The 24,799-nt window shown below is 40.7% G+C and overlaps 1 protein-coding gene and 1 pseudogene across 4 annotated transcripts in view; both read right to left on the bottom strand.

The window, feature by feature from the left end:
* GARRE1 (granule associated Rac and RHOG effector 1) overlaps positions 1-24,799 on the bottom strand; it is a 69,008-nt gene that overhangs the window by 18,593 nt on the left and 25,616 nt on the right. For 3 of the 4 annotated variants that reach the window (XM_039888571.1, XM_039888573.1, XM_039888572.1), the window contains exons 3-7: positions 6,220-6,429; positions 3,024-3,164; positions 2,729-2,824; positions 2,442-2,603; positions 1,350-1,508 (exon numbers count right to left, since the gene is read on the bottom strand). In XM_039888571.1, the coding sequence (XP_039744505.1) occupies positions 1,350-1,508; positions 2,442-2,603; positions 2,729-2,824; positions 3,024-3,164; positions 6,220-6,429 (768 nt within the window). The remainder of the gene's footprint in view (positions 1-1,349; positions 1,509-2,441; positions 2,604-2,728; positions 2,825-3,023; positions 3,165-6,219; positions 6,430-24,799) is intronic. The other variant, XM_039888574.1, reaches the window with a different exon arrangement.
* On the bottom strand, positions 21,528-21,646 carry LOC120581003 (uncharacterized; annotated as a pseudogene).

Consider the following 24,799-nt stretch of genomic DNA (forward strand, 5'->3'; position numbering starts at 1 on the left):
CCTCCAATGGAGCTGATTTCCACTGATGTAAACAGAGTTCCCACAGCTGGTCTGCAACGTCCTTTGGAAAAGACTTCCTGTCCAAGTAATAGCCATTGTTGTCCCAGGCAGGTGTTTCCTCTCTCCTCCCATCCTGAGAACCATAATCTAATTTGTCAGTCACACACAAAAGTGCCCTGGGAGCAAGGGGCAGGGAACTAGGAAGAAGATTCTGATCTTTGAACAACATGGAAATTTTTTTAAGCCTATCACGTTTTCTCAAAACAGACTGTGTGTCCTTTTGCCTTATTTTGCATGTGCCTTTCTATAGAACTTAGTGCTGTGGTTCTCCTAGTTTCAGCTAAACTGATCTTTGGGAGTATGGATCAATCTCCTAGAGGCAGTGGGCTTTTCCATACTTCGGCAGAGGTCTCTGGTTTATGGCTCTCTTAAGGGTTCCTACACTAAGGAAGAGATCTTAAAGGAAGTACTCACCAATGTAAACAGGCCCTCATCTGGCCCCTACAAGGCAGCACCACCCTGAGCTGGGACACCTTAGCCTTCACCCATATGAAACAAAGGACAGTACCTTCCCAACAACTCCACTCAAGAATAAAGTAGAAATTAGACTAAAAAACAGTTCTTTAATTTCTTAATTTTTAATTAGCTTCATTTTAGGCTGACTGAAAAGCTCTACCTTTTCAAAAAGTAGTCATTTAATTCTAGAAAGTGGGATCAAATACGTAAGGTTATGTGGGTCAACAGTGTCAAACAAAAAGCTAAATGGTGATTTCATATGTTGGCCTCCTAACCCCATCCAACTTCAGCAAAAGTTATTTTCAAAGATGATAAGACCAAAGTCATTTCTGAATTGATATTGCTATTTTATTGCTAAGAAGGAGAAAAACAGAGAGCTGGATACTGTTGAGGTGTCTCAAAGGTTATGTCTGAGTTACATGATGATCAGAGAGGCGTATTCTCAGGTAAAAGGAGCAACAAGTGCAAATGCCTAAGACAGGTGGAAGCCTGACGTGCCTGAGCAACAGAAAGACCTCCACTGTAGCTCCAGAGGTTAGGTCAAGGGGCCTTGCAAGTCATTATCAATGTAATGGTTTTCTTAAAATGAGGAAAGCCTGCAACATCATTTTGCAACTAGGTTCCCTACCAATACATATTATCAATCTACAATAGAAGAAAAAAAAGACATTTTCATGCTGCTCTTTCCTTTACTTTTTCTATCTGGTCTAAACTCTGTAGCACTAAAGAATTTTTTAAATTATTCGGTATTTTCACACATGTCCACACCACGTCCTTACATGCCTGAAATCATTCTCTACTCTCTCTCCCATCCATCATGCATGCTCGCTCACCAGTCCAGCCTGGCCAAAGAGCAGCTGCACGGCAGTCTTGCAGGCGCCTCGCCATGTGGATGGGCACACCTGGTTCAGTACTTCCGTCACAGGAAAATCATCCCTTGGTGTGATTCCATTATAGCAACCTGCCTCCTTGATCAGCTGTAACATTGTATGCTACAGATTGATAATAAAAGAGTTCACAACTCAAGATGAGGTCATACAAGGTTCTAAAATTTGTAGAGTGAAATGCATTTATAAGTACACAATAGTCCTCAAAAGAAAAGCAGTTTAAGTACCCCCAAATCATGAAATTTTAATTTATTAAGTAACACCTTTGGAGATTTTCTCAGCCCTGTAGAGTGAGTGATGAGATCTGGATACACATACATTAATACACACATGGTATTTCTATACTAGCAGCAAATACAGCATTATTTAGCAATCTGCTAATGCGAACTAGTTGAGGAAGTTTGAATTCTGAATCTTTCTAAATAAGGAGACAAAATCATCTGGTAGAAGTAAATACCAATGAAAACCTCAACTTTATTTTGGATGACCAAGTGGTCAGGTATGCAGGCTCTGGAAACAGACTGCATAAGCTCAAATTCTAGTCTATTATTTTCTAGCTGTGTGATCTTGGGCCTCAGTTCCTCGGTTTCTCCAATGGGGAAAAGGGTATACATACGGGTGAGCATTAAAGGAGACAATGCACGTGAAGTGCTTGGCACAATGCCTGGCACACATGATGCCCCACAATTGGTCATAATTATTGCCATATCATGACAAGATTTCTCTCTTATTTAATTCATGAAGTCCACTGAAATGTTAATCGTAAACAGTATTTTCAAAATAGTGTACTTTCAAAACCCTTTATGTTAAACATTTGAATAAAATTATGAATAAAACTAACTTGGCAAATGTCTCATTAAAAATTAAGTCACCATAGTTTGCTGTTGGACCCCAGTTTCCTGAAAAGGTTACATGCTGCCTGCCTTCACTTCAGTTTTGCTGTTTAATCTATATTTTTTATAAAAAGCCCTCAGCTTTCCTTAAGAACTCTATTTTCAAGTTCACACCCGGGCTGTTGGAAACCCAATGGAAAGCTACCGTTTTAAGTTTCAGATTGTCAGCAGCTGACTCGTTGAAGGAGACACCCTTCAGGAAGTGCGATCCGATCTGCACAGGGACAGTGGGAAGCTCACACTGCATGGGCTGTGGGGGGGTCTGCCTCCGCCCTGTCTGCTGTGCTTCCGCCTCGCTGCAGCAGCCCTGGAAAAGGTTTGGATGGGAGAGGAGAGGTGACCCACAGTTCATCTATCAAGACACTTGGTTCACTTGGTATGGAGACACTGCCACGTCACAGCTCCAAAGAGCTCCCAGAAAGAAAAATATACCTGCAAACTGGCTTCAATCGCCTTTGGATTCAGGTGGAAACCAGCTTTCATTGCATATTCACAGTGGCCTAAGCTTTCCAGAGCTATTTTATATGCCTGCAAAGAAATTGTTTTCAAGAATCAAGATTATGTACATTATAAAATGATAAAGTCCATTGAAAATAGAAATTTAAAATTTCTATAGTTTTAAAACACTTAAAGCCAACTACTTTCCAATTGGTTCAATATTACAACTTTAATTTCCTCCTTTGTTCCTATCTCTCAGATAAAAATGTGTCAATTCTGAAAAACTTACTTGCAAAGCACTGTCGATTTTTACGTTCAGTTCTTTTAGCTGGTGCTCAGGAATTGCTGCACTTTGAGAACAGAAGAGCTGTTGAACTTCGATTCCTGCCAGGCGGCCATCACAGCCTCTTTCTCTCAGTCTAGATGTTGCCTGCAAAATAAATAGTGACTGGTAGGTAAAAGAGGATGCTACAGATACTAGCGAAATTAAAAAAAAAAAACTGAAAGAAAGCAAGAAATCATCTAAGCATTAGATATAAACCAAACACTCTGGATTGTCTGTATTATGAAGTGAGTGGCCAGAAATTTTGAAAGACTAAGTCAAGCATCTTAAAGAAAGAGCAAACCTGACATAGTCCTACCCTCTTTAAGAAACCCTGGAGAAAATACTTCCTTACCTGTTATTTTTTATAAATATAAAATATTTGCATTTTAAATTTCTCTGCTTTAAAAAGATAGAAAACCTAGAATATTGGTATTTGGAATTTCCAGAATAAAAAAAAAAAGAAATGTATATGGTTGGGTGTTCCTACACACCAAGTAAAAAGCCATGCCAACACAGGACAGGAAAAAAAAAATACACTGCAACATTAAAGGAAAAAAAAGAACTTTTGAAATCTGCACAGAAAATTAAATACTTATTATTTGGTTGTTAAATATGTTTATGAAGACTACATAAGCAAGACAGAAAAACAAGAAGAAACTAATGTGGGGGTGGCACATCGCTTTACAAGCAGAAGGTCCTGGGTGCGCGCCCCAGGTGGAGCCACGGACCATAACCCGGGTGCGCCAGGCCCCCCAACTGCGCCAGGGGGTGCCAGAAACCAGGTGCACGCGCAAGCCTGTGGGAGGAGATGCCCTGCCTTTAGAGATCCAGTTCTTAAGGGGAAACGGCAACATCCATAGGTCAGAGGTGGAAGTGGGGGAACGAGATTAAAGAGGGGAACTAAAAGAGAAGAAACTAACGTGAACCCACAGAGGTGGACTGGTCACACACATTTGAGGACCCGCAGGCAGATTTTAAAGTCCTAAAACTAGATGAAGACTCACTAGAAAGAAAGGCACCTATGACTGAGCCTTGGGAAACTCACGTTAATAACTTGTGTTGAAGAGCAGAAGCTAGCAAAGTAGATGGAGAAGATGGCCCAAGAGGTAAGAAATTAACTAAGAATGCCTGGTTCATAAATGCCACAAGAAAGGATTTCCAAGCACTCGGGTTGCTGTGAGCTACTGAATGGAGTCAAAGGGTTCCCTGGATTAAGCAACATGGAAGGCAGCAGTGACCTTGACAAGAGAAGGCATGTTCTTGTGTAGGGGTGAAGGCCAGATTTCAGTGAGCTAAATGATGCTATTCATATAAAGTTTCATATTGTGTAAAATAATATATTTATGGGTATATGCATACGGAGAAAAAAATATAAAAATATGCAAAGGAATCAGACTCCACATTCAAAAGAGGTCATCTCTAGAGAGGAAGGAATGTGAATAAGTGGAGAGATACAAAAGGGATTCATTTGCATTTGCAATATTTTCCTGTGAAAAATAAAAGACATGAAGCAAATGAGGCAAAAAGATTCATCTGATAAAGCTAAAAGGAAGACAGATGGTTATGTATGACATTTCTTATATGCTTGAAATGTTTCATAATAATCTTTTTTAGAATGAATCAAAGCTGAGGTGGACAATTTTTCCAAGAAGTTGGCTATGAAAAGAGGAGGGAAATAGGGCAGAGCAAGGTGGCTTTTTGGGTTTGTAAGTAAGCATGTTTGTGTGCTGGTGGGAGCACTTGAGGAGGAGGGGGAGAAAACATGGGGTCCCACCACAGAAACCCTAAGGATGGAGAAGAGTGGGGACAGGGCAGGCCTTGGACAGGAGGAGAGGGCACTTTCTCCACTATAATGAAGGGAAAGGAAGAGAAGAGGGTCTGAATGGAGGGGAAGGTATCATTTTGGTGATGTGAAGATGAGGGGCTGCGGCCAAGTGGATGCTATTTTCTTAGTGTAGTGTGAGGTAAGGACACTGGCTGGAAGCGAAGTAAGGAGGGCAGAAACTCCTGGGCAGACTGAAGTGGGTGAAGGAAAAGGTCAAGGTGAGGAGGTCAGGGGACTGCCAGGAAGCCTCACATGGGCTGGTTCTCAGAGTGAATGATGCCAACAGGTGGACCAGAGGAGACTGTGAGCCAGGTACTGACGGTATGAATGTGAGCTGCATGATCGGGAGGCTGAAGCCTTAACAGCCAGGAGGACAGAGAGGGCTGGAAGAGGACAAGACAGAGATCTTGACCCCACTGCCCAGCCCCCTGCAATCAAGTCAACAGGTCCCCCTCCCACATTCAATCCTCGATTAGCATTTCAGGGCTGCTCTGATCAACACTGACATAGCTAAGGAAAGCCCTTAACATGAAAGAGAGACCAAAACAAAGAGGCAAACAGGAAAAACACTGAAAGGAAATTCAAAAGAAAGAACAATGCAGTGGAAGAATATATAATTGAAATAAGCAAATTAAAGAATGTAAAATGTTAAAATGAAAAAAATCATGTTTAACAATGTGATTAAAGAAGATTTCTAAAACAAAAAACGAAACGTCACCAATTATGGAATCGTTCAAACTAGATATTATATAATAACTCAATATACTACTCCTTAACTATAAATTATCTTTTACTCTGTAAAACAGAAAAAGTGCTAGTTAAAGACTCGACGTAAAAGGCTCTTTTCCCTTCCTTGGAATTAAAAGAGTATTAAAATGCCTAGAAGAAATGTGTTGTCACCAATACATCCCCACCTAGCTGCCTGACTGACCCCTTATTCTCCACAGCCAGCTCTAGCCCATCTTTACAGACTTTGGCTCCAACCTTTTCTCCCTGGTCCCTCTTCCTAGAAGCTTTGCTGCACTGGTCATGGTTGGAAGCAGGCCTCTTCCTCTGGGCTCCCGCAAACCTCCATCAGAGCCCCTTAACCATTTTTTCTAAGTCCTTTCTCCGAGAAGGCTGTGAATACAGGCTGTCACCCCAGTGCCTGGTGCGTGCCTGGCACAAAATTGGCATTTACAAAGACATTCACTGTTAAATGAACGAGCTACTGATAACAGTTTAAAACACACATTTCTAAATAAAAAGGCTCTTTTAAGAACCAACAGGCAAAGGCCCTCAGGAGCCTCTCATGTTTGAACGCAGGGCAGCAATCTCCCCCTGAGTCACAGCTACCTCAGCAGCTCCTCGCCAGGATCGCACAGCTTCCTCCAGTTCGGGTGTGTGGCTCATGCCAGATAAGCCGCCACCACTGTTGCTGTTCTTTTTTTCTGGCACAACCACCTCGGCAAAGCAAGAGTGAGCCACAGGCTGGACCTTCTGTAATGCCTGGGTCAAAAACTGGAAATGAACCTGCACCACAGTCAAGAAACATCGCCCCAATACCTGTGAAAACAAGAGAACCAGACATTTTTAGGTTGTGGGTTACTACTGCATTAGTACAATAAATTCTCAACCATCAATTTGAGTAGAAGGTAACAGTTAACTGGACACATCTGAAGTCATATGAAGTTAAAAAGTCAACATGCTTTAAAAATATCTGCCTTTGTTCTCATCTTTGGACCCAGGTGCCTGATACCTACAATTCAAAATGTTTCAACCAAACAGCAAGGCCCAAGGTTCAAATGGGCGTTCCCACTTCCCACCTAACCTCCCACTCCTGCTCTCCGCTCCCCTCATCTGGACTCTGGCTCACATCAACCCTGGCTGTCTTTGAGCTCCAGCTAAACCAGAGCAACCCACAATTCCAATTATGTCCACACAGTATTCAGAGACAGTAAAAGCCATGTCATTAAAAATCTGAAAGGTCAATTTGACTATAAGAAGATATTCCATTGGAAATGGAATCCAAAGATACAGGTTATTTTGGTAACAGTGTTATTGACATAGTTATTAACATCACTGTATGTTCTATTTCTAGTCTTACGAAATAAAGCTGACAGACCAGTCTAGTAAGTGTCAACAAAAACCTATTGACAACTCCTTTGTCAACACAGTAGAAATCCTCACCTGATCCATATTAGTAGTTGGCTGGTTGATAGAGTAGTCTATTAAAATAGGAATTTATTTTAAAAATAGGAATTTATTTTAAATATACCCAATACTATGTTCATGTATACTATTAATATATAATCATAACAATATATATACTAAAAATACCATATGCCACAAACGTTTTATTTTAAGTACTGGCTAATGTTGTTCTCTGACATTGCTGGTCCCTGTTTGCTTGCTTGCATTAACCCCAGCTACAAGGTGTTCTCTACGATTTCCTATTTTTTGTCTTTAAAGGAGAGCAAGAACTTGCCACTTGCAAAGCAACTTGAGCAGAGACCTTCCAGACATTGACATTTCCCCCTAATCTTTTACAGTTGTGCTGCCCATACCAAATTTGACAACAATGACAAAAACTTTTTGCAACTTTTATCATGTTCAAGTTTTTTTCATGGAAGGCATTTCATATTTCATTGGCTTACACAGATTCCTTACAAAAAAAATTACTTTATTTATTGAGTTCGCAATTTTTCCAATTGGCTGAGGGGGCCCACTCACTGCCAGCACTCGGTGCACTGCCTTGGGGAGGTGGTGAAGGTTAGAGGTTTCCGTTGCCTTTTACAAGGAACTAAAACCTGACCCAACTGCCTATCCAACTGGCCCAGTCCTGTCCCTTGAAGCAGCCAAAAATAAGACTCGACCTTCCTAGCATACATTTCCTAGCATACATTTCAGATGCTGCCCTTTTCCAGCCCCACTGGTCAGAGTTCTGCTTCCTGGGGAAGGAGAGTCAGGCAAGTTCCCAGTGGTGACGATTAATCCCTCTGAATTATTTTCCCCTGTGGAAAGCATCAGGAGCAAACTAAAACAAACAGACTCACTCATAGAAATCTCACACCAAAGCATCCTCCTTCTACAGTGAAAAATCAGAATTACAGGCTGAACTCCTACCCAGACCTCCTGGGGTTCCATTCACTCCCCCTTCAAAGCTGCTGCTCCCCATCAATGATCTGTGTCAGATGGGGCACGGTGAGGGACACAGAAGAAGCAGATCTAGCAACCTAGAGACATGTGACATGAATAAATAGCACTTATTTAATATTGTACATAACAACAGCCAGCTTTAACTGAACACTATGTACTTCATGTATGCTAAAGATTTCACATGGATTATCTCATTTAATCCTGGGAACAAACTACATGAGGTCATTCCCATTATATAGACAATAAGCACCAAGCACATTAAAGTTATAAAACTTTGTCAAGGGGACACAAATTAAATGTGGCAGATTGGTCACATGACTCAAGTGTCTATGTCCTGAGCCAGTGTGCCCCATTGCCTTCAACAGGCTCTAAACAGCTGGATACAGCTGTGGGCTGGCACTAGTGAGACCACACACATGACAGAAACTCAACTTTAACCAGCTTAGGACAGAATGAGGGTGTCCTGAAGCAACACAGTACAAATGCGGGAGGAGTAGCCTCGCTGGGTCCCCAGGCGCACAATCTCTTCCTCCTCCTCCTTCCTCAGCCTCTTGGCAGGCTATGGCAGAGGGAGGAGGGGCATGGGGAGATGCCCTGCACCATTTGGCTCTGGGATCACATTCTTACAGCTCCTGACCGATACAATGTGTCATCCATTCTTTCAACAATATGAAATATGTGAATGCCTGATGTGTACAAAGCACAAAAAAAGCCAGAGGATACTACAAGAAAGACAATGAGCAAGTCCCTGTCCTCATGTGGGTTACCTTCTAATGGTGGGGAACAAACCAATAAGTAAATATGCTATTGGAGAAAGAACACTGAGGGGCGAGGAGGTGGGAAGGAAAAGGCTTGCTGAGGAAAAGACTAAGGGAAGAGTTACCCCGCCTCTTTCTAAAAGGGAAAATTCTGGAAGAGGGCTCTGAAGGCCTGATGTGGGGTCTAAAGTAGGACACTGTTGACAATGCTGGTTGATAGTGGGCTAGGCTAGGGGGCATCCTCTGAGAGGTAGGATGGTGGGAGGAGGAGGATGTTGCTAGAGCAGCAGGGGTGGGGAGAGATGCCAGACAGTTTTAAAAGGTAGACATTTGGTATGTTGCTTCCACTGCTATTATATGTTTGACCTTGGATGAGTCATTTAATCTAAATTTCTTCCCTATACATAAGGACCAATGAGAACAAGAACTCAGCACCTCCCTCCTTCTTCTACCCATGATGCACGGAGTGTCAATACAAATTATGATTGTGACAAGTATTTGTATTGCAGACAATTCATGAAAAGCCAATCAAAGCAATGGTTACCTTAGACCTTGGAAAAGCCATTTCCCAAAATATCTGCTCTAGCAGTTTACATAAAGTAACAGATGCAGAAACGGCACCTTCTGAGAGAGGACGGAGCTCGACCTTCAGCCTGCCTCTGCCCATCTTTCCTCTACAGTATCTCCTCCTGTCTTAGCCCAGCTCCCCTCCTATAACAGACCCACCCTCCTTAACCCATGGGTGGGCTAGTTCTTGGGATCCTCCTGAGAAATCTGGAAGTAAATACAGACTCTAAAGTTATGAATTTTGAAGCATGTGACCCCAGGGCAGCAGACAGCTATTTTTCACATGGAGAAAGTTTCTTGGACCATGGGATTCAGTGAAGTTGCAGAACAGAAGTGGCAAGCTGGGGAACAGATGAGTGGGGTGATCAGAGAGATATTTGAGTTTAAAATGTCAATGGAGTTTTAGTCACAGCTCTGTCAACTGCTACCATTTATTGAGTGCTTAACCCATACCAAGCACTTCAAATGCAGTGAAGAGACTCTCTGGGGCGAAAGAAATTCACCCATTTATAGCTGACAACATTGAGGCTTAGAGAGAGAAAGAAACATGCTCCAGTGTCAAGCAGGAAATAAGTGGTGCAGTAGAGATCCGATGGCAGGTCTGTCTGACTCCAAAAGCTGTTTCTAACCACTAGGCTGCTCTGTCTCCCTATGACACGATCCACGACGTAGCCACAACAGTGGGTGGGTAGTTAGAAGAGGAGAGGAACCTTGTGCAGAAACCCTGATGTCTCCTGTACAGTGTCAGGCCTTAGGGTGGGAACAAAGACTGAGAGGCATGACTCAGACTTCTCTGAAGTGGGAAAGGGGCTGGGGCAAGAATAACAAGTAAGGTGGCCTGTGGCACTCCCATGTGGCATGAGTTTATGACCTCCACGGCAGACAGCAGCTGCTAAGACTGGCCAGAAAAAAGCAACCATAAAGAGGGGGAAGACACACAGGGCTTGAGAAAAAGAGCAGCTTTTCCTAACTCTTGGGGAACTCCAAACCTCAAACATCTATCTAGTCCTTCGGCACATCAGTCTCATTTAAGAATTATGAAGAAAGCACATAAATTTAATCCTATCCTTGGTATTTGCATTTAAAAAAATAAATCCACTCACCACAATGCATCCCAAGTTAATAGAATTTCAGGTAAGGAGAGGCCATTATCAGACTTCAGCATTAAGAGAAAGCTTTCATTGTGACTTAAATTGCTCATAAAGGCCCAATTCCTGAGAATAAACAATCAGTGACTCTGCCACTTGTGCCTCCATGGGGCATTCTGGATTATAAACAACAGTCAAGGATCTACTGAAATGAAACCTTGTTTTCTGGGAATCCCTGACGGTGGAGGAAAAGGGTACAGGGTGCATGTTTACTTTCCCATTCCCCTGTACACATACCACATCTGCTGCTAAGGGTGTTGTGTTCATGGATATAATCAGAAAACCTTTTCTTTTGGCTGGTTTTCATATTTTATTAAAACATTTTAGTTTAAGGTCATTCAATTTTGAGCCCCAAAAGACCACCCTTCCCACACCACCACAGTTTTTGAGGACCGACTCAACTCTTATTTCTTAGAACATTTCAAAATTTGGTTTCCATTATTCCTCTCCTAGAGCTGGGGACTGGCCCAGCCCTTAATGTCTGCATGTATTAGAACTGCAGAGTGCCCAAGACCATTCATCTTCCAACACAACTTGTGATTTTCACGTCAATACACACAATATCTAAGTTCACTTTCTGCTCAACATCACTTAACAGTTCATCTTTTTCATATTCCTGCAGGGTAAAGAACAAGTAAAACTGTCACACATACCAGTGTCAAACATTTCCAGGGATTCTAGAACTTATTTCTCATCAGTTTAAAAGTCAGAGTGAATAAAATGAAGTTGATTCGATTGGCTGCTTTTATTAGAAATTCCAAAGTCATGCAATCATTTTTCTCTTCAATCCTTACTTATACCTTAAACATTATATTTGGTTCCAAATGTCCTAAACCTTGCTTTTTTTGTTCTCATGATAATTCCAGAGTCATTACCTAATGACCTAACCAAAAGATCAGAACGTGATACAAAGACCCAAATGTGTCTCCAGAGAGAGAGAGAATACAGTGGACCATGCTTGGACTATGGAAAGTACTTTACAAAGTTTAGATTACAGTATAAAATGTAAAAAATAAGCTTACGGAAACTAACATCTATAGTCTGACCTAAAAACTGATTATAGTGAATGTTTAAATATTTAAAAATAAAAAAGAAACGAACAAAAAAGTAACAAAAATCTTTATGCAGTCAGTATTAACCTAGAGAATAAAAAAGCTACCATGCTATGTTTAGGAGAAAGAACCAGGGAAGGAAAGAAAGCTAACATATGCCCAAGGGTGGCTGAGCCAATACCAAATGCTAATCATTCAGACAGAATTACAGTCTGCCTCCAACGACATGCTGCTTGATTGCTGGTGAAAATATCAATACACAGTTTCTAAATGTGCCAAGTACTGTAGTATATAAAACCTTTTATATGAGTAATACATATTAACTGCAAACAAATTAAGGGAAAAAAGATCAGCTAAATAAAGAAATAAATGGTACCAAATATTACTTAATAGATATAACTACTGATTATGTGTTTGCTATACAGCCTACATTTGTATCTGTAGATGATTTTTGGAAAAACTACCCCATGTTGTATGTTCTGTTTTAGTCTGTTTTCCAAAATAAAATATGTCAAAAATTTTTACCATGCCAACACACACAGGAAGTTTTATATTTCAGTGGCACTGCTATATATCTTAACATAACTAAAAGGATAATTCTAAAGTATCATACAAGACATAAAAAAGTGAAATGCCACTCAAGGTAACTAGGTCCACATTAATTATAGTAGACAAAGGACTGTTCTTAGAGTAATTTTTCCCATTCGAAATTCAAGTTTTCTCTGTAAACAAGCAAATTAACATTGTGAGTTTATACAGGGCAGAGATGAAAATATATTTAAGTCACCCAGAAAGTATATGACCTAAGAGCCTACTAGAGATCAGGACATTCTTTTTCTTGATGTGTGTATTTTTTTATTAAACTTGTTGCTCAATCAAGATGAAAATACTAAAATATTTCAACTGATAAACTAAGACAAACAAAATTCACAAGTGGAAACTCTACTCTATAAACATTATTTTTGTCACTTAGGAAAGGAGCTCTGTGTCCTAGGTGACATGGTACTAGATGTCTCACATGTTATCTCATTGAGACAGGGATCACCATCCCCATTTGACAGGGACACTCGCATCACTTTTATTCACATGGTATTCCAATAGGTGATAACTGTGGCAAATCTTGGGCTGAGGTGGGGAAGGGGGTCTCACACCTCCTCTCAGCAGCATCTGAGATAGTGAGCCTTCTTGAAGCTTTTGCTTCCTTTGGATTCCAAGACACTGTACTTTCTCCAGTTTCTTCCTCACGCTCTGGCTGTCCCTTCTGCATCCTCCTGGGGTGCTTCCTATTCATATCCTGACCTCTAAATGTTGGAGTGCCCCAGAGCCCACTGGTCCTTGGATTCCCTCTTTGGTTTTCTAGCTACATTCACTTCCTTGATGACCTCACCCAGTTTTAAGCTTTAAATACCATCTACTGACTGATAGTTCTCAAATTCACATCTCCAATCTTGACCTCAGCCCTGAACTCCAAAATTGTATATCCTACTACTTACTTGACATCGCACCCCTTGGATATCTAATAGGCATCGCGGACCTATTATTCTAGCCTACTCTTCCCACCACCTCTCCCCATCTCAGTAAATAGCACTACCAGTGACCCAGGTGCTCATGTCATAAACCTTGGTGTCATCTTCACATACACTCACTCACACACACTTAAACTCTCTCACACACACACACACACACAGTTTTGTTACTAAAGAAAGAAAGGGAGACTGGATATTGAAAAGAAACTAGCAGAGCCTCCTCTCTCCCCTAGAGGCTATTTTCTACACAGGTAACCTATAAAACAGAAATCAGATTATTTCCAATGGCTTTCCGTTACAATCAGAGTAAAATCCAAATCCTTCATTCTGTCCTACAATACCCTACATGATCTGGCCCCTGACAATTCTCAGAACGTATTCCTATCCCTCCATTCTCTGCTCTTGTCACACTGGCCTTCTTGCTGTTCTTCAAAAGTTTTAAGAACAACTTCCATTTCAACTCTTTTGCACAAGCTGTTCCCATTGCCATCCCTCACGGTTTATCAGCTTCAGCATTACTGACATTTGAAGCCAGAGAATTCTCTTTTGTGAGGGGCTGTCCTATGCACTGTAGGATGCTGTTAGCAGCATCCCTGGCCTCCACTTACTAGATGCCAGCAGCACTGGTTGGGAGACAGAGCCACCTTAATCACTCAGATCATTCTGTTTTGAATAAATTTTGAAATCCTTACTGTTAAAATTAAAAAAAAAAAAAGAGAGAGAGCAGATAAAAATCCCTTCCTCCTCAGATGACTTCTGAGACACCAATAACTGCATCAGAGTTCAAAGGTGGCAGCAGAGGAAAGCTTTTAAGCATCCAGGCATCTGTTTTGCTGCAGGACTGAAATACAACCTGAAAGGCTACAAGGAAGAGAAATAGCAATATTCCACATTCTCCAAATAATTAGAATTGAAAATCAGATAAATCTAAGAGCTTTGTGCTCCTGCAAACTTATGCCTTTCATGATCTGGGATCTGAGTCTAGTCACCTAAATGTTCCATACTCCATGAAGAAACACCATCCAACCAAGGGTGTGTATGTGTGGAGTAGGGGGGATTGGGGTCTTGGTCAGAAGCCAAGAGAGAAACTAAGATCGTAAAAGATGACAAAAAAAGGTGTCTCCAAAACACACAGTGAGTCAGTGAAATTCTGATTCCCTAATATGCAAGTCCAATATCTTTTACTCTATCATACTTCCTCCTTCAAACCATTTTGGGTCCTCTGGTGTAACAATCAAGCTCTTTAAGTGAGCAAGGTTTCTCTCACTCTAGCCTTAGCATGAGGAAAAAAAAAGGGAGGTGTCATTTTAGTGATAATCAAAAATACTTCTAGACATTGCCAAGTGTCCTCTGGGGGAGAGCCCACCCTGATCCCATTTGCAAACCACTGCTCTACCTGGAGCAACCTTTTCCCTGGAATTTGTATGGTTCTTCATACTGAGACATTGCTCAAATGTCCCGTCCTCACAGAAGCCTTTCCTCTACCTCTTTCCCCACTTCTCATTATTTCTCTTCATAACACCTCTCACCATCTAATAGCACTATACTGTGCTATTATTATATGTGCTATTCCTTTTTTCTGTTTCCTCTCCTAGAAGCTGAGCTGGATGAGGGCAGGGTCTTTGTTTTGCTCTCTGTTGAGTTCTCAGTGCCTGGCACAAAGTAGACAATCCTTCCACACATATTTGTTGAAAAAAGAAAAGAAAGCAGTTGCTACACTCCACATAAAAGCACCAAGCTAGAAGAAGAGCAGCATGGTGACTGCAGGGCTGAGGGCAGGATACCATAATGCTAGTATCTCTGTGCAAATAACAACTGATTTCCCCCCAAAAAACTCCCCCTGCTTTCTTTCCCTGGATAGCTCTTCTGCAGCCAACCTACAGAGACCAGTTGCAACCCATGAGCTTACTTTTAGGGTGACATTACCCACAAGCATGAAGGAGATCCTGACTTTCCTGGAGGAAGGAAGACCATAAACCGTGCAAGCCTTTCCTGAAAGTAACACATTTATCCATAAATGAAGAATCAGATATAACATTTATTATGACTTGGAACTGTATGCTTAGTCTTTCAAACCAAGAACCAATATTATCATTAATGAGAATGCTATTAAGGGAATAGAGAGTATATGTAAGGAAATAAAAAGATGTTCCATATATGTCTGTGTATGCATAATTATTTGCTGCTAACTGCATATATATATATAAAACAATTAATAGTGGTTATACCTGGAACTGGGAAGGAGCTAGAAGGGAGAATCACTACTTTTGCAAGAAAGGGACTTTCACCATTTGGAAATGTCTGAATTTTTTATCATAACCTTGTATTATATATAAGAAAAACTAATTTGTTAAAATAACCAACAGTAATATATCCAAAGCATTCCTATCAAAATGAGGACAAAAACAAGGATGTTCATACTGATTATTTTATATAGGATACCTCAGAGATGCTGCGGGTTTGGTTCCAAACCATCACAATAAAACGAATACTACAATAAAATGAGTCACATGAATTTTTTGGTTTCATAGTGCATATAAAAATTACGTTTACACTATACTATTATCTACCAAGTGTGTAAGAGCATTATGTCAAAAAACAAAACAAAACAAAATAGTATATATACCTTAATTTAAAAATACCTTATCACTAAAAAATGCTAACCATCATCTAAGTCTTTAGAGAGTCATAATCTTTTTGCTGGTGGAGAGTCTTACCTTTGTAAAAAATGCAATATTTGCAAAGCACAATCAAATGAGGTATGTCTATATATTAAAACTTATGGTTCACGCAACAAGATATATAACTATAGGAAGGGAGAAGACATATGCAGATGACATGACCATGTATACCAAAACAACCCCAAATAAACCAACTAAAACATCGGAATTACTGAGTTCAGTCACATGGTAGGAGAAAAGATAAAAATATAAAAATCAATGGTGTTCCTATTTATAGAAAAACACTTTTAAATATTATTTCATTCATTAGAGCAAATAAAATAAATTACTTAATTTTAAGAAAAAATATAGTCACTAGAAATGAAACTACAGAACTTTACTAAGAGACATAACAGAAGGTTTCAAAGAAACACGTAACTGCTAAAATCCTGAAAAACAAAACGAATTATCAGCATGTATCCAGGGTCCTAACTGCTTGTCGTTCTCTAGCCCTCTCCAGCTGGCACGTGCTGTGTGGCCTCCCCAACATCCAACCCTGGTTGCTTTGGAAGCGGCCACTCAAGGAACCGCCCCTTCTGCACTCTCAGCCCTGTGGTATGGATGAGATTGGCTCTGCCCACATCCCAGCCCCAGGAGTGGGTATACAAGTCAGGCCTGGCCAATTGGTGTTAGTTTTATCCTTTGGGCCAGTGGGGACAAGGATGGGCAAGTGACCCAAGCCAAGCCAACCAGATTCAATTCTAGAACTTTTGTCAGAACTGTGGGGAAAGCAGAGTTGCTCCTTCTGCTGTGTTGTTGGGGACGCTGGCATGAAGACAGTCTGCCTGGAAATGACAGAACACTCAAGAAGAGAGAGGAGAGAAAAAGGCTGAGTCTGTTCAGTACTGTGTGAGCCCCTGGCTCCAGCCATAGCCAAAGAGCTTATTTTCTTCAGTTTCATAGGTCAATACAGTGTTCCCCCTTATTCACAGGGGATACGTTCCAAGACCCGCACTGGATGCCTGAAACCACAGATAGTACTGAATCCTATATACACTCTGTTTTTTCCTATACATACATACCTGCAATAAAGTTTAACTTATAAATTAGGCACAGTAAGAGATTAACAACATTAATAATAGTTATAACAATATACTGTATTAAAAGGTGAATGTGGTCTTAAAATATCTCATTGTACTGTACTCGCCCTTCTTCTTGTGATGTCAGATGATACAATGATAAGATGAAGCGAGGTTAATGACACAGGCATTGTGACATAGCTACAATTGGCCTTCTGACTATATATAACAAGCACCTGACAGCTTCTCTTTGGCATACCTGAATTGTACGGTATCATTCCTCTTGCATTTTAAGGCCATTATTAAGTAAAATAAGTGTTACTTGAATACAAGCGCTGTGGTACCACAACAGTCTGATAACCTAAATGGCTACTAAATGACTAACACGCAGGTAGTGTCTACAGCATGAATATGCTAGACAAAGGGATGATTCACGTACCAGGTGGGACAGAGCAGGAAGACAAGAGATTCCATCACACCACTCAGAGTGATATGCAATTTCAAACTTGTGAATTATTTCTGGAATTTTCCATGTAATATTCTGGGCCAAGGGTAACTGAAACTGCAGAAAATGAAACCATGTACTTGGGGGAACTACTGTACACTGTTTTGTTGAGACGCAGTACAGTGCTACAGTCAAGAGTTTGTTCTCTATATAGTCAGGCTGCCTGGGTCTAAAGTCTAGATCTGCCATGAGACTTTTGATAAATTGCTTAACCTCTCTATACCTTAGTCTACACATCAATAAATGGGACTATGAATAGTATCTAACTCATAAGGTTATCACTAGAATTCAGTCAGTTAATGTGCTTAGGCTCAGAACAGAGTATAGCACAAGTATTATACAATTATTAGCTTCTTTTTGCTTCAATTATTGTTGTTTATGGTACTTTGAGTTTGGTTTCTGTCACATATAGCCATAGTGATTTTTAAAAACAAATCAAATTCTATCGGTCTCTTGCTCAAAATCCCCCTTTAAAATATCTCATCTCATTCTGTATAAAACCTAAACTCTTGCTAGGGCTTACAAGGTTCTCTGTCCTGCTCTCACCTCTTCCAGGCAGGTAGGAGGTTCTGGTATGGGGCCTGGGCCTGTCATAGGAGCTGGGTGTGGGAACACTGAACCAATCAACAGTCAGGCTTGAGGTTATTTTCCATTTGCATTACAGCGCTCATCACATCTGGTGTCACAATCTACTTATTTATTCCTTTCAGCCCACAGGCCTGGAGCACTTTGGATTGCCCTCACTCATCTTTACCAGCTTGTAGCCAGCACATCTGCATCTTACCCAGGTAGCAGCAGTTATGAGAAAAGGAAACAGGCCAGGAGACTGGGGCCTATTCCAGGAGCTGGGGGGCCTCAGGAAGGGTCTCAGAATTAGCAAGGGCTCAAAGGGGTTCCACAGCATTAGGCTATTTCTACTTTCCTGGCTCTGAATGTTTCAGCATTAGTTAGAGGGTCACAAAGCCCGGTCTCATGGAGGGATGGACACTGCAAACAAGCCCCTCCACAGGAAGACTGCACTAGCCTGAGGCAGCAGAGAGGTTCAGGACACAACCCCTGTGTATGCTGGTCCCAGAAAGATTTTAGGCAAATGTTGTTTTATAGATTCTTGATTAAAGACGAGGGAGGCTGCCAAAATAGGCTATTATCCAATCCTGTGAAATTGCGCAAGCTGGCCAGCAACCATAAAAATTTAGAACAGAAAATAATTCAGGAAAGCAAGTCCTACATAAAATTCCATAAACTCTTTAATTTCTGTTTCCTTCTAATTTGTCCACCAAACCTAATTTTTCCCTTATGTCCATTCAAATCTTTTCAGCAACTATGAAATTTTTAATCATATTCTTCTAAAAGAAAGCAACATTGCCATTTTAGTCACTAAAATTAGGAGCACACTTTCCTTGATTCCTACCCGATGCTGGGGTCCTGCCTTCAGAAGTATCTTTCCTCTGTTCTCATTTTCTTCCTTGATTCACTTATATCTTCTTCATTTTTCTGAAAAACACCTGCTTTTCTTTTCATTGCTATACCTTACTCAATAGTACTCCCTGCGATATTGTGACGTATAGTAAGAAATACATATATATAGAGAGAGAGAGTCTTCTCCAAGCTTCCTGGCACACGGACCTTAAAACTCTTAGAATTTTCTAATAAGAGAGATGAAGCATCTTTTATTATTCATAACAAACCTCTTTCAACCGAATCTGAGTTTATATTGATGAGGTGACTTTTGGAAAGTCCCTAAGGATAGAGGCTGGTTGCCAGGGGAACCAACCACATGATTAGAGATTTGGAACTTTCAGCCCTACGACCTCTGGGGAGGTGAAAGGGCTGGAGGTAGAATCAATCACCCATGGACAACGATTTAATCAACCACACCTAAGTAATGAAGCCTTAAAAAGGCTCAAAGGAAGGGTTGCAGGGAGTTTCCACGTTGGCGAACACATGGAGGTGCTAGGGGAGTGGCATGCCTGAGAGGGCATGGAAGTTCCACACATCTTCCCACACACCTTGCCCTATGAATCTCTCCCAACTGGCTGTTCCTGAGTTATATCCTTTTATAATCCACTAAGTAAAATAGTTTCCTGAGTTCTGTGAGCCGCTCTAGCAAATTAATCAAACTCATGGAAGGTGTGATGGGAACCTCTGATTTATAGCCAGTGGGTAAGAAGTAGAGGCAAGAACACCCTGGATGCATGGTTGGTGTCTAAAGAGGGAGGTGGTCTTGTGGGAGAGAGCCCTTAACCTGTGAGATCTGATGCTAACTCCAGAGTGTCAGTGTTAGCAACGACCCAGAACTGCTTGGTGTGCTCTCATTTGGTGATCAGAAGTACTGGAAGTGAAGAATAGTAATCTGTGAGTAGACAGAAAACAAAGGAGTTTCCCTAAACACTCCCCTTTCTGTTAGAAGACAACTTCCTATGCACAAATCCCTCCATGAAATGGAATCGTTTATTGGGTATTCTTGATATATCACTCCTATCATGTGGTCCTAAGTTTTTCTCTCTCTTTTTTAAATTTGGAAAATGTCCAAACATACACTAAAGCTGAATATAACACACCCCCACGTATCCACCAAAAAACTTCAATGACCATCAATATTTTGCCATGTTTTTTTCATCCTTCTCCCCAACTCCACTTTTTGCTGAAATGTTCTGAAGTAAATCCCAATCAACCAAGACCTAGTACATATTCAAATTTCCCAAATTATCTTTAAAAATGTCTCTCTTTTTTTGGTTGTTTGACTCTCAACCACAAAAGGCTCATTTTATTTGGTTATATTTCTTAACTTTATTTTAATTTAGGTATTTTCTACCTAGTTGTTTCCCCAAGCTACTTGACTCATTGAACAAATCAGGTCAACTGTATAGAACATGTCACATTCTGGATTTGTCTGATTGCTTCCTTGTGGTGTTGTATAACTTGTTCCACTATATTTCACATGTCCTGTAGGTTGGGCATTCATTCTAGAAGCTTGATTAGATTATTTTAGCGGAGGGCGGGGGGAGATGAGAGAGAAGTGCAAGAATGTATTATGAAGGTGCTGCATGTAGTTCTTTTATCAGAAGACATGATCACCTGGTTGTCTCATATTCAGTGATGCTGAGGTTGACCAGTGGATTTGGGAGAGAAAGGCCTGATCCTTCCCTTGTGAAGTTCCCCTATGACCTTTCACCAAATGGTTTTATCCTCCACTGTATACTACAATATACTACACAGGACAATACTGAGATTCTTAGAAGAAGCTTCCCTCATCAATTAGGGCTATGTGGTTATCCTAAAAAAAGTCTGTACTGGAAAAGCAGGAAATTTGCTCAATTTCTTATTTTTCTCCTTTCAATTAGCAATTTTCAGAATAATGAATTGGTTGCACAGCGTGTCTTAACAAATCAAAGCGTCCAGCCCCTCCAGAGTGGCAGATGCCCTCTGGCCCCAGTGGCTTCCACCCACACAGAATGGGCTAGGCAGACAGAAAATCTTGATTACTGTTCACTGGGAAGTTTACAGAATCATCCAAATTGCAACCACTTCATTATAGCTTCTTCTAAAGGCTAAAATCTGAAGAAAATTTAATTAAGTTCACCTCAATAAAAGAATACGTCAAAAAGAGTGACTAGAAATTAGCAACAGCCTAAAAACTAGATCCATACAAGCTTTTTATGAGGTGAACTACAGTTTCTGATTAACAGCAGCAATCTGGATTTTCATTTGGCACATATAGTTAGGAAATATTTACTCCATAATCTATCATGGACAATCTACTAGTCAAAACAAGAAAAAAGTAACAATGACTTTTACCTCAGGCAAAAAAAAAAAAAAAAGAAACAATATGCAAATTTAATTCCATTAAGGTTAATGAAAACCACATTTTGAAAATAGCTTCTAATATTTTCCATTACTGTTACTCTATAGTATTTCTGGCATATCCCAAATAAATGTTAATGTGCCTGAATTAAGGTCCTTAAGAAAAAGTCAGTGATCACAAATAATTTCTAACAGTTTCATAGTAATCACACAGTGTACAAAAGACATTTGTCAGTGCATCAACTGAAAGCCCAGGTTCAATGACATAAAAGTTTTATTTAAAGTTTGCCTCATTTAATTAATAAATAAATAAATTAATTAATTAATTTAGGCAAGCAACCCTTGGTTGACCTCACAGATTGCAAGGACCTTGTCAGTTTACAATCCCTTATTTTTTAATTTTTTACTCCTACAGCACCTGGTCTTCCTCGGTGGTCTCCCGTCCAAGTACTAACCAGGCCCAACCCTGCTTAGCTTCCGAGATCATACAGGAACAAGCTTGTTCAGGGTAGTATGGCCGTAGACTTGCCTCCCCATTTAGAAGGTGGTGATATTTGGAATGCCACTAAAAATGCTGGAAGATATACAATACAGACCTCTTAAAGACAAACTCCTGAGAGCCCTGTGGCTGCCCTGGGCTTCTAATGCTTGTATAGAGCACCTGCCCAGAGGGCCATGGCTTCTCAACAGTGAGGCCACAACGTGTGGCCAGAGCCCCAGAACTGCCTAAGGATGAAGAATGCAAGAGGAGATGTGGCATCACTGCTTACTGCACAACAGCAGATCTCCTCGTGCTGCCCTCTCTTTACCTTCCCTTCGAAGGCTGACCTCTTTTATCTTTCTGACCTCACCCCTTGAACTCTCCATTTGACTCACTGCTTCAGCCACAATAGGTCCTCACTGCTCTTCCGACAGTCAAGGTCACTCCTGCCTCAGGAATTGTGCATAGCTGTTCTCTCTGCCTGGAGTCCTCTCTTCCTGGGTATCAACAGGGCTTCCTCACTTCATCTCCTTCAGGTCTTTACTCAAACGTCACCCGCTGATTGACGCCTTCTAATCATCTTATCTAAGACTGCAGCCCTCTTCTATCCACATAAGAGGAATTTCTGTCTCGTTAGCCATTGTATCCTCCTGTGGCTGGAACAGCACCTGGCACAAATAGAGTGTGCAACAAATATCTGTGGAACAAACGTATGAATCACTTTTGATTTCATTCTTTTGATTCTTTTATTTGTATTTGCACTGAAAAAGTAATTTTACTTAACACAAGTGATAGATGTTTGAAAAAAAGGTAGACATTTGTGACTTTCTAATAACTAGAAAATCACGTTATGGGTTGTCTATACTTTAATGTGAACCACATGTTTTAATTGCAAACGATACTTACTTAGGATAACAGATTTCTAGGACAAATGAAACTGAAGTAGACAAAATCAAAGAGAAATCTGCCCTCAATTCAGCTTGCCTGGCATTTTACAGGAACACTGGCATTAATGCAATTGTAAAAACCACCTGTGGAGATGCTCCTAGACTCAAAAAGAAAAGACACAGACAGCAGGTCCTGTGCAGTCTACCTCTGAAATATGTTTGGGTAGGATGTTAAAGCTTTATACAAAGAAAAAATGCAATATGGGAAAGCATATTTTTCCTGAATTCACATTTTGGCGGACTGACAGTGCGAGACTTATACAAAGGAATTCCCATGAAGCACTTGATTAAGACCACATTTCTCATTTTATACAAAATTCCAGTTCATATACAATGTAAACTACACATTTTCTATAAATCCAGCGAGGGAAAAATCCTACCTAAACTGTCAATTGGCTTGTCCAAAGGCTGCCAGCTACTGCAAATGTTTCAATGAAATTCCCCCACCTTCGTTCCTCACACCACATCCTAGACACAAGGCAAGCAGGAGAGTGACTCTTGGTGGAAGAGGTTCTCTCAGGCTTTTATCCTGAAAAGGTCTCGGCAGTTCCTACATCATGCAGAAAAAAAATACTGCTGCCACCTTACAACACCAAGAGAGAAAACACAGAGGGAAAAGGAAGGCACCTACCTCAGTAACCAGGAGAGAAATGAGCAAATGTTCTGGGAGTGGGAACTTTTTCCACCTAATAGAGCTTCAGTTAGAAGAATATCTTGCTGCACACTTCTCTCTGATATTGGTTTTGTACATATTCTGCTCTGCACTTCAGAGAAGGGCTAATAGTACCTTTCAAGCCAGGTTGGAAGCAATAATAATAAATAATGATGATGACAACTAACTGGGTACAGAGTTTCACACACACTAATCACTTCTGATCCTCACAAGAACTCTGGAATGTGGGTGGTAATTCCATTTTATAGATGGACAAGCCAAGGCTTAGAGATGTTAGATTTGCTTGAGTCATATAATCAGAACGAAGCAGAGTCATTTTCTAAACCCAGATCTTCTGACTCCATTCCCCATAACAGTGTCACAGGCACTAGCTAACGAGTGAAACACCATAGTCACAACCCATTTCTCTAATAGCAAGATTAAGAGGGTGAACCACCTGGGGTAAGGGGCAAACTCATTGATGATTATAGACAGGACAGGACTCACATAACACCTGCCTCGCCCCAGAGCACACAGTCAGAAACTGCAGTTTCTAGACACAGGCACCAGGATCTGTCAATCAATGAGAGCAATAAGGGATCATTAGAAGCATGCTTTGGGCACCTTCAGGATAGAACAGTGGGATTGGTACTTTGTCTTAGGTTTAAAAATGGTCAAGCATTTGAATACAGAATTCAGGGCTTTTCTTACCCACGATCCTGGGCTAAGCTCCTGAGTAGTCTTTGCCTATCCAGTCAAGTTCAGCAATGTTAGGCCACAGATTTCTTTCCCCAGGAATATATGTTAAAGAGCCTTTTCAGGGCTTTGCTGATAAAACTTTAAAAAGACCAAAAGGAAAAAAATGCTCAGCCATTCCATCTAAGTTGGTGAATATTCTGAGAGAGAGAACCTTATTGGTCTGTGGAAATGTATAAATTCCAGATATAACAAATACTGCTTTGTGGAAAAAGCAAACTGTTAAGACTGCAGGCCTATACCTGGCAATCGCATTTTAGAGTTTACTTGTAACTCAGCTGTTTCAAACTTAGAATACGCTCACAGACTCTAAAACCCATGAACAACACTCAGTTTCCAGTCTATCTAGCCTCTGAAATCTTGTTTGGCTCATTATGTACGAAACACATGGTAGTATTCTAGCTATCCACATCACATTTCAATGGGGAAAGCCAAGTCAAAGTTCCAAACCACAACAAAAAATGAAGTATTCCCCTTCTCAGCTCAAGTGGTCCATGCTGGTCCCAGGGAAGCAGAAGGGACAAAGGTAGATGCTACAGTGCCTCAGCGGCTTACTAAAACCCCACTCCTTGTGGTCGGTTCATCTTCTAGTGTCCTGACTTGGGGAACAAGGGCACTTGCCCTACAGAGTTGGAGGGCAAACAGCCATGCAGGTCTAAGTCTGTCTCCTCCAGCACCTGGAAGTATGGCTTGAAGAAGAGCTCAATGTTCATGTTAAAATAAAAGCTGTTGGCTTTATTTTTCAAACCACTCTTGACTAAAATTCTAAATAAAGTTAAAAGTGCTTATGTCATTACAGGATGATAGCTGTAAGAGTCAGGGTCTAATATTGTTCAACACTC

Source organism: Pteropus medius, unplaced genomic scaffold (genome assembly GCF_902729225.1).
Source record: "Pteropus medius unplaced genomic scaffold, Ma_sr-lr_union100, whole genome shotgun sequence".
Classification (NCBI taxonomy): domain Eukaryota; kingdom Metazoa; phylum Chordata; class Mammalia; order Chiroptera; family Pteropodidae; genus Pteropus; species Pteropus medius.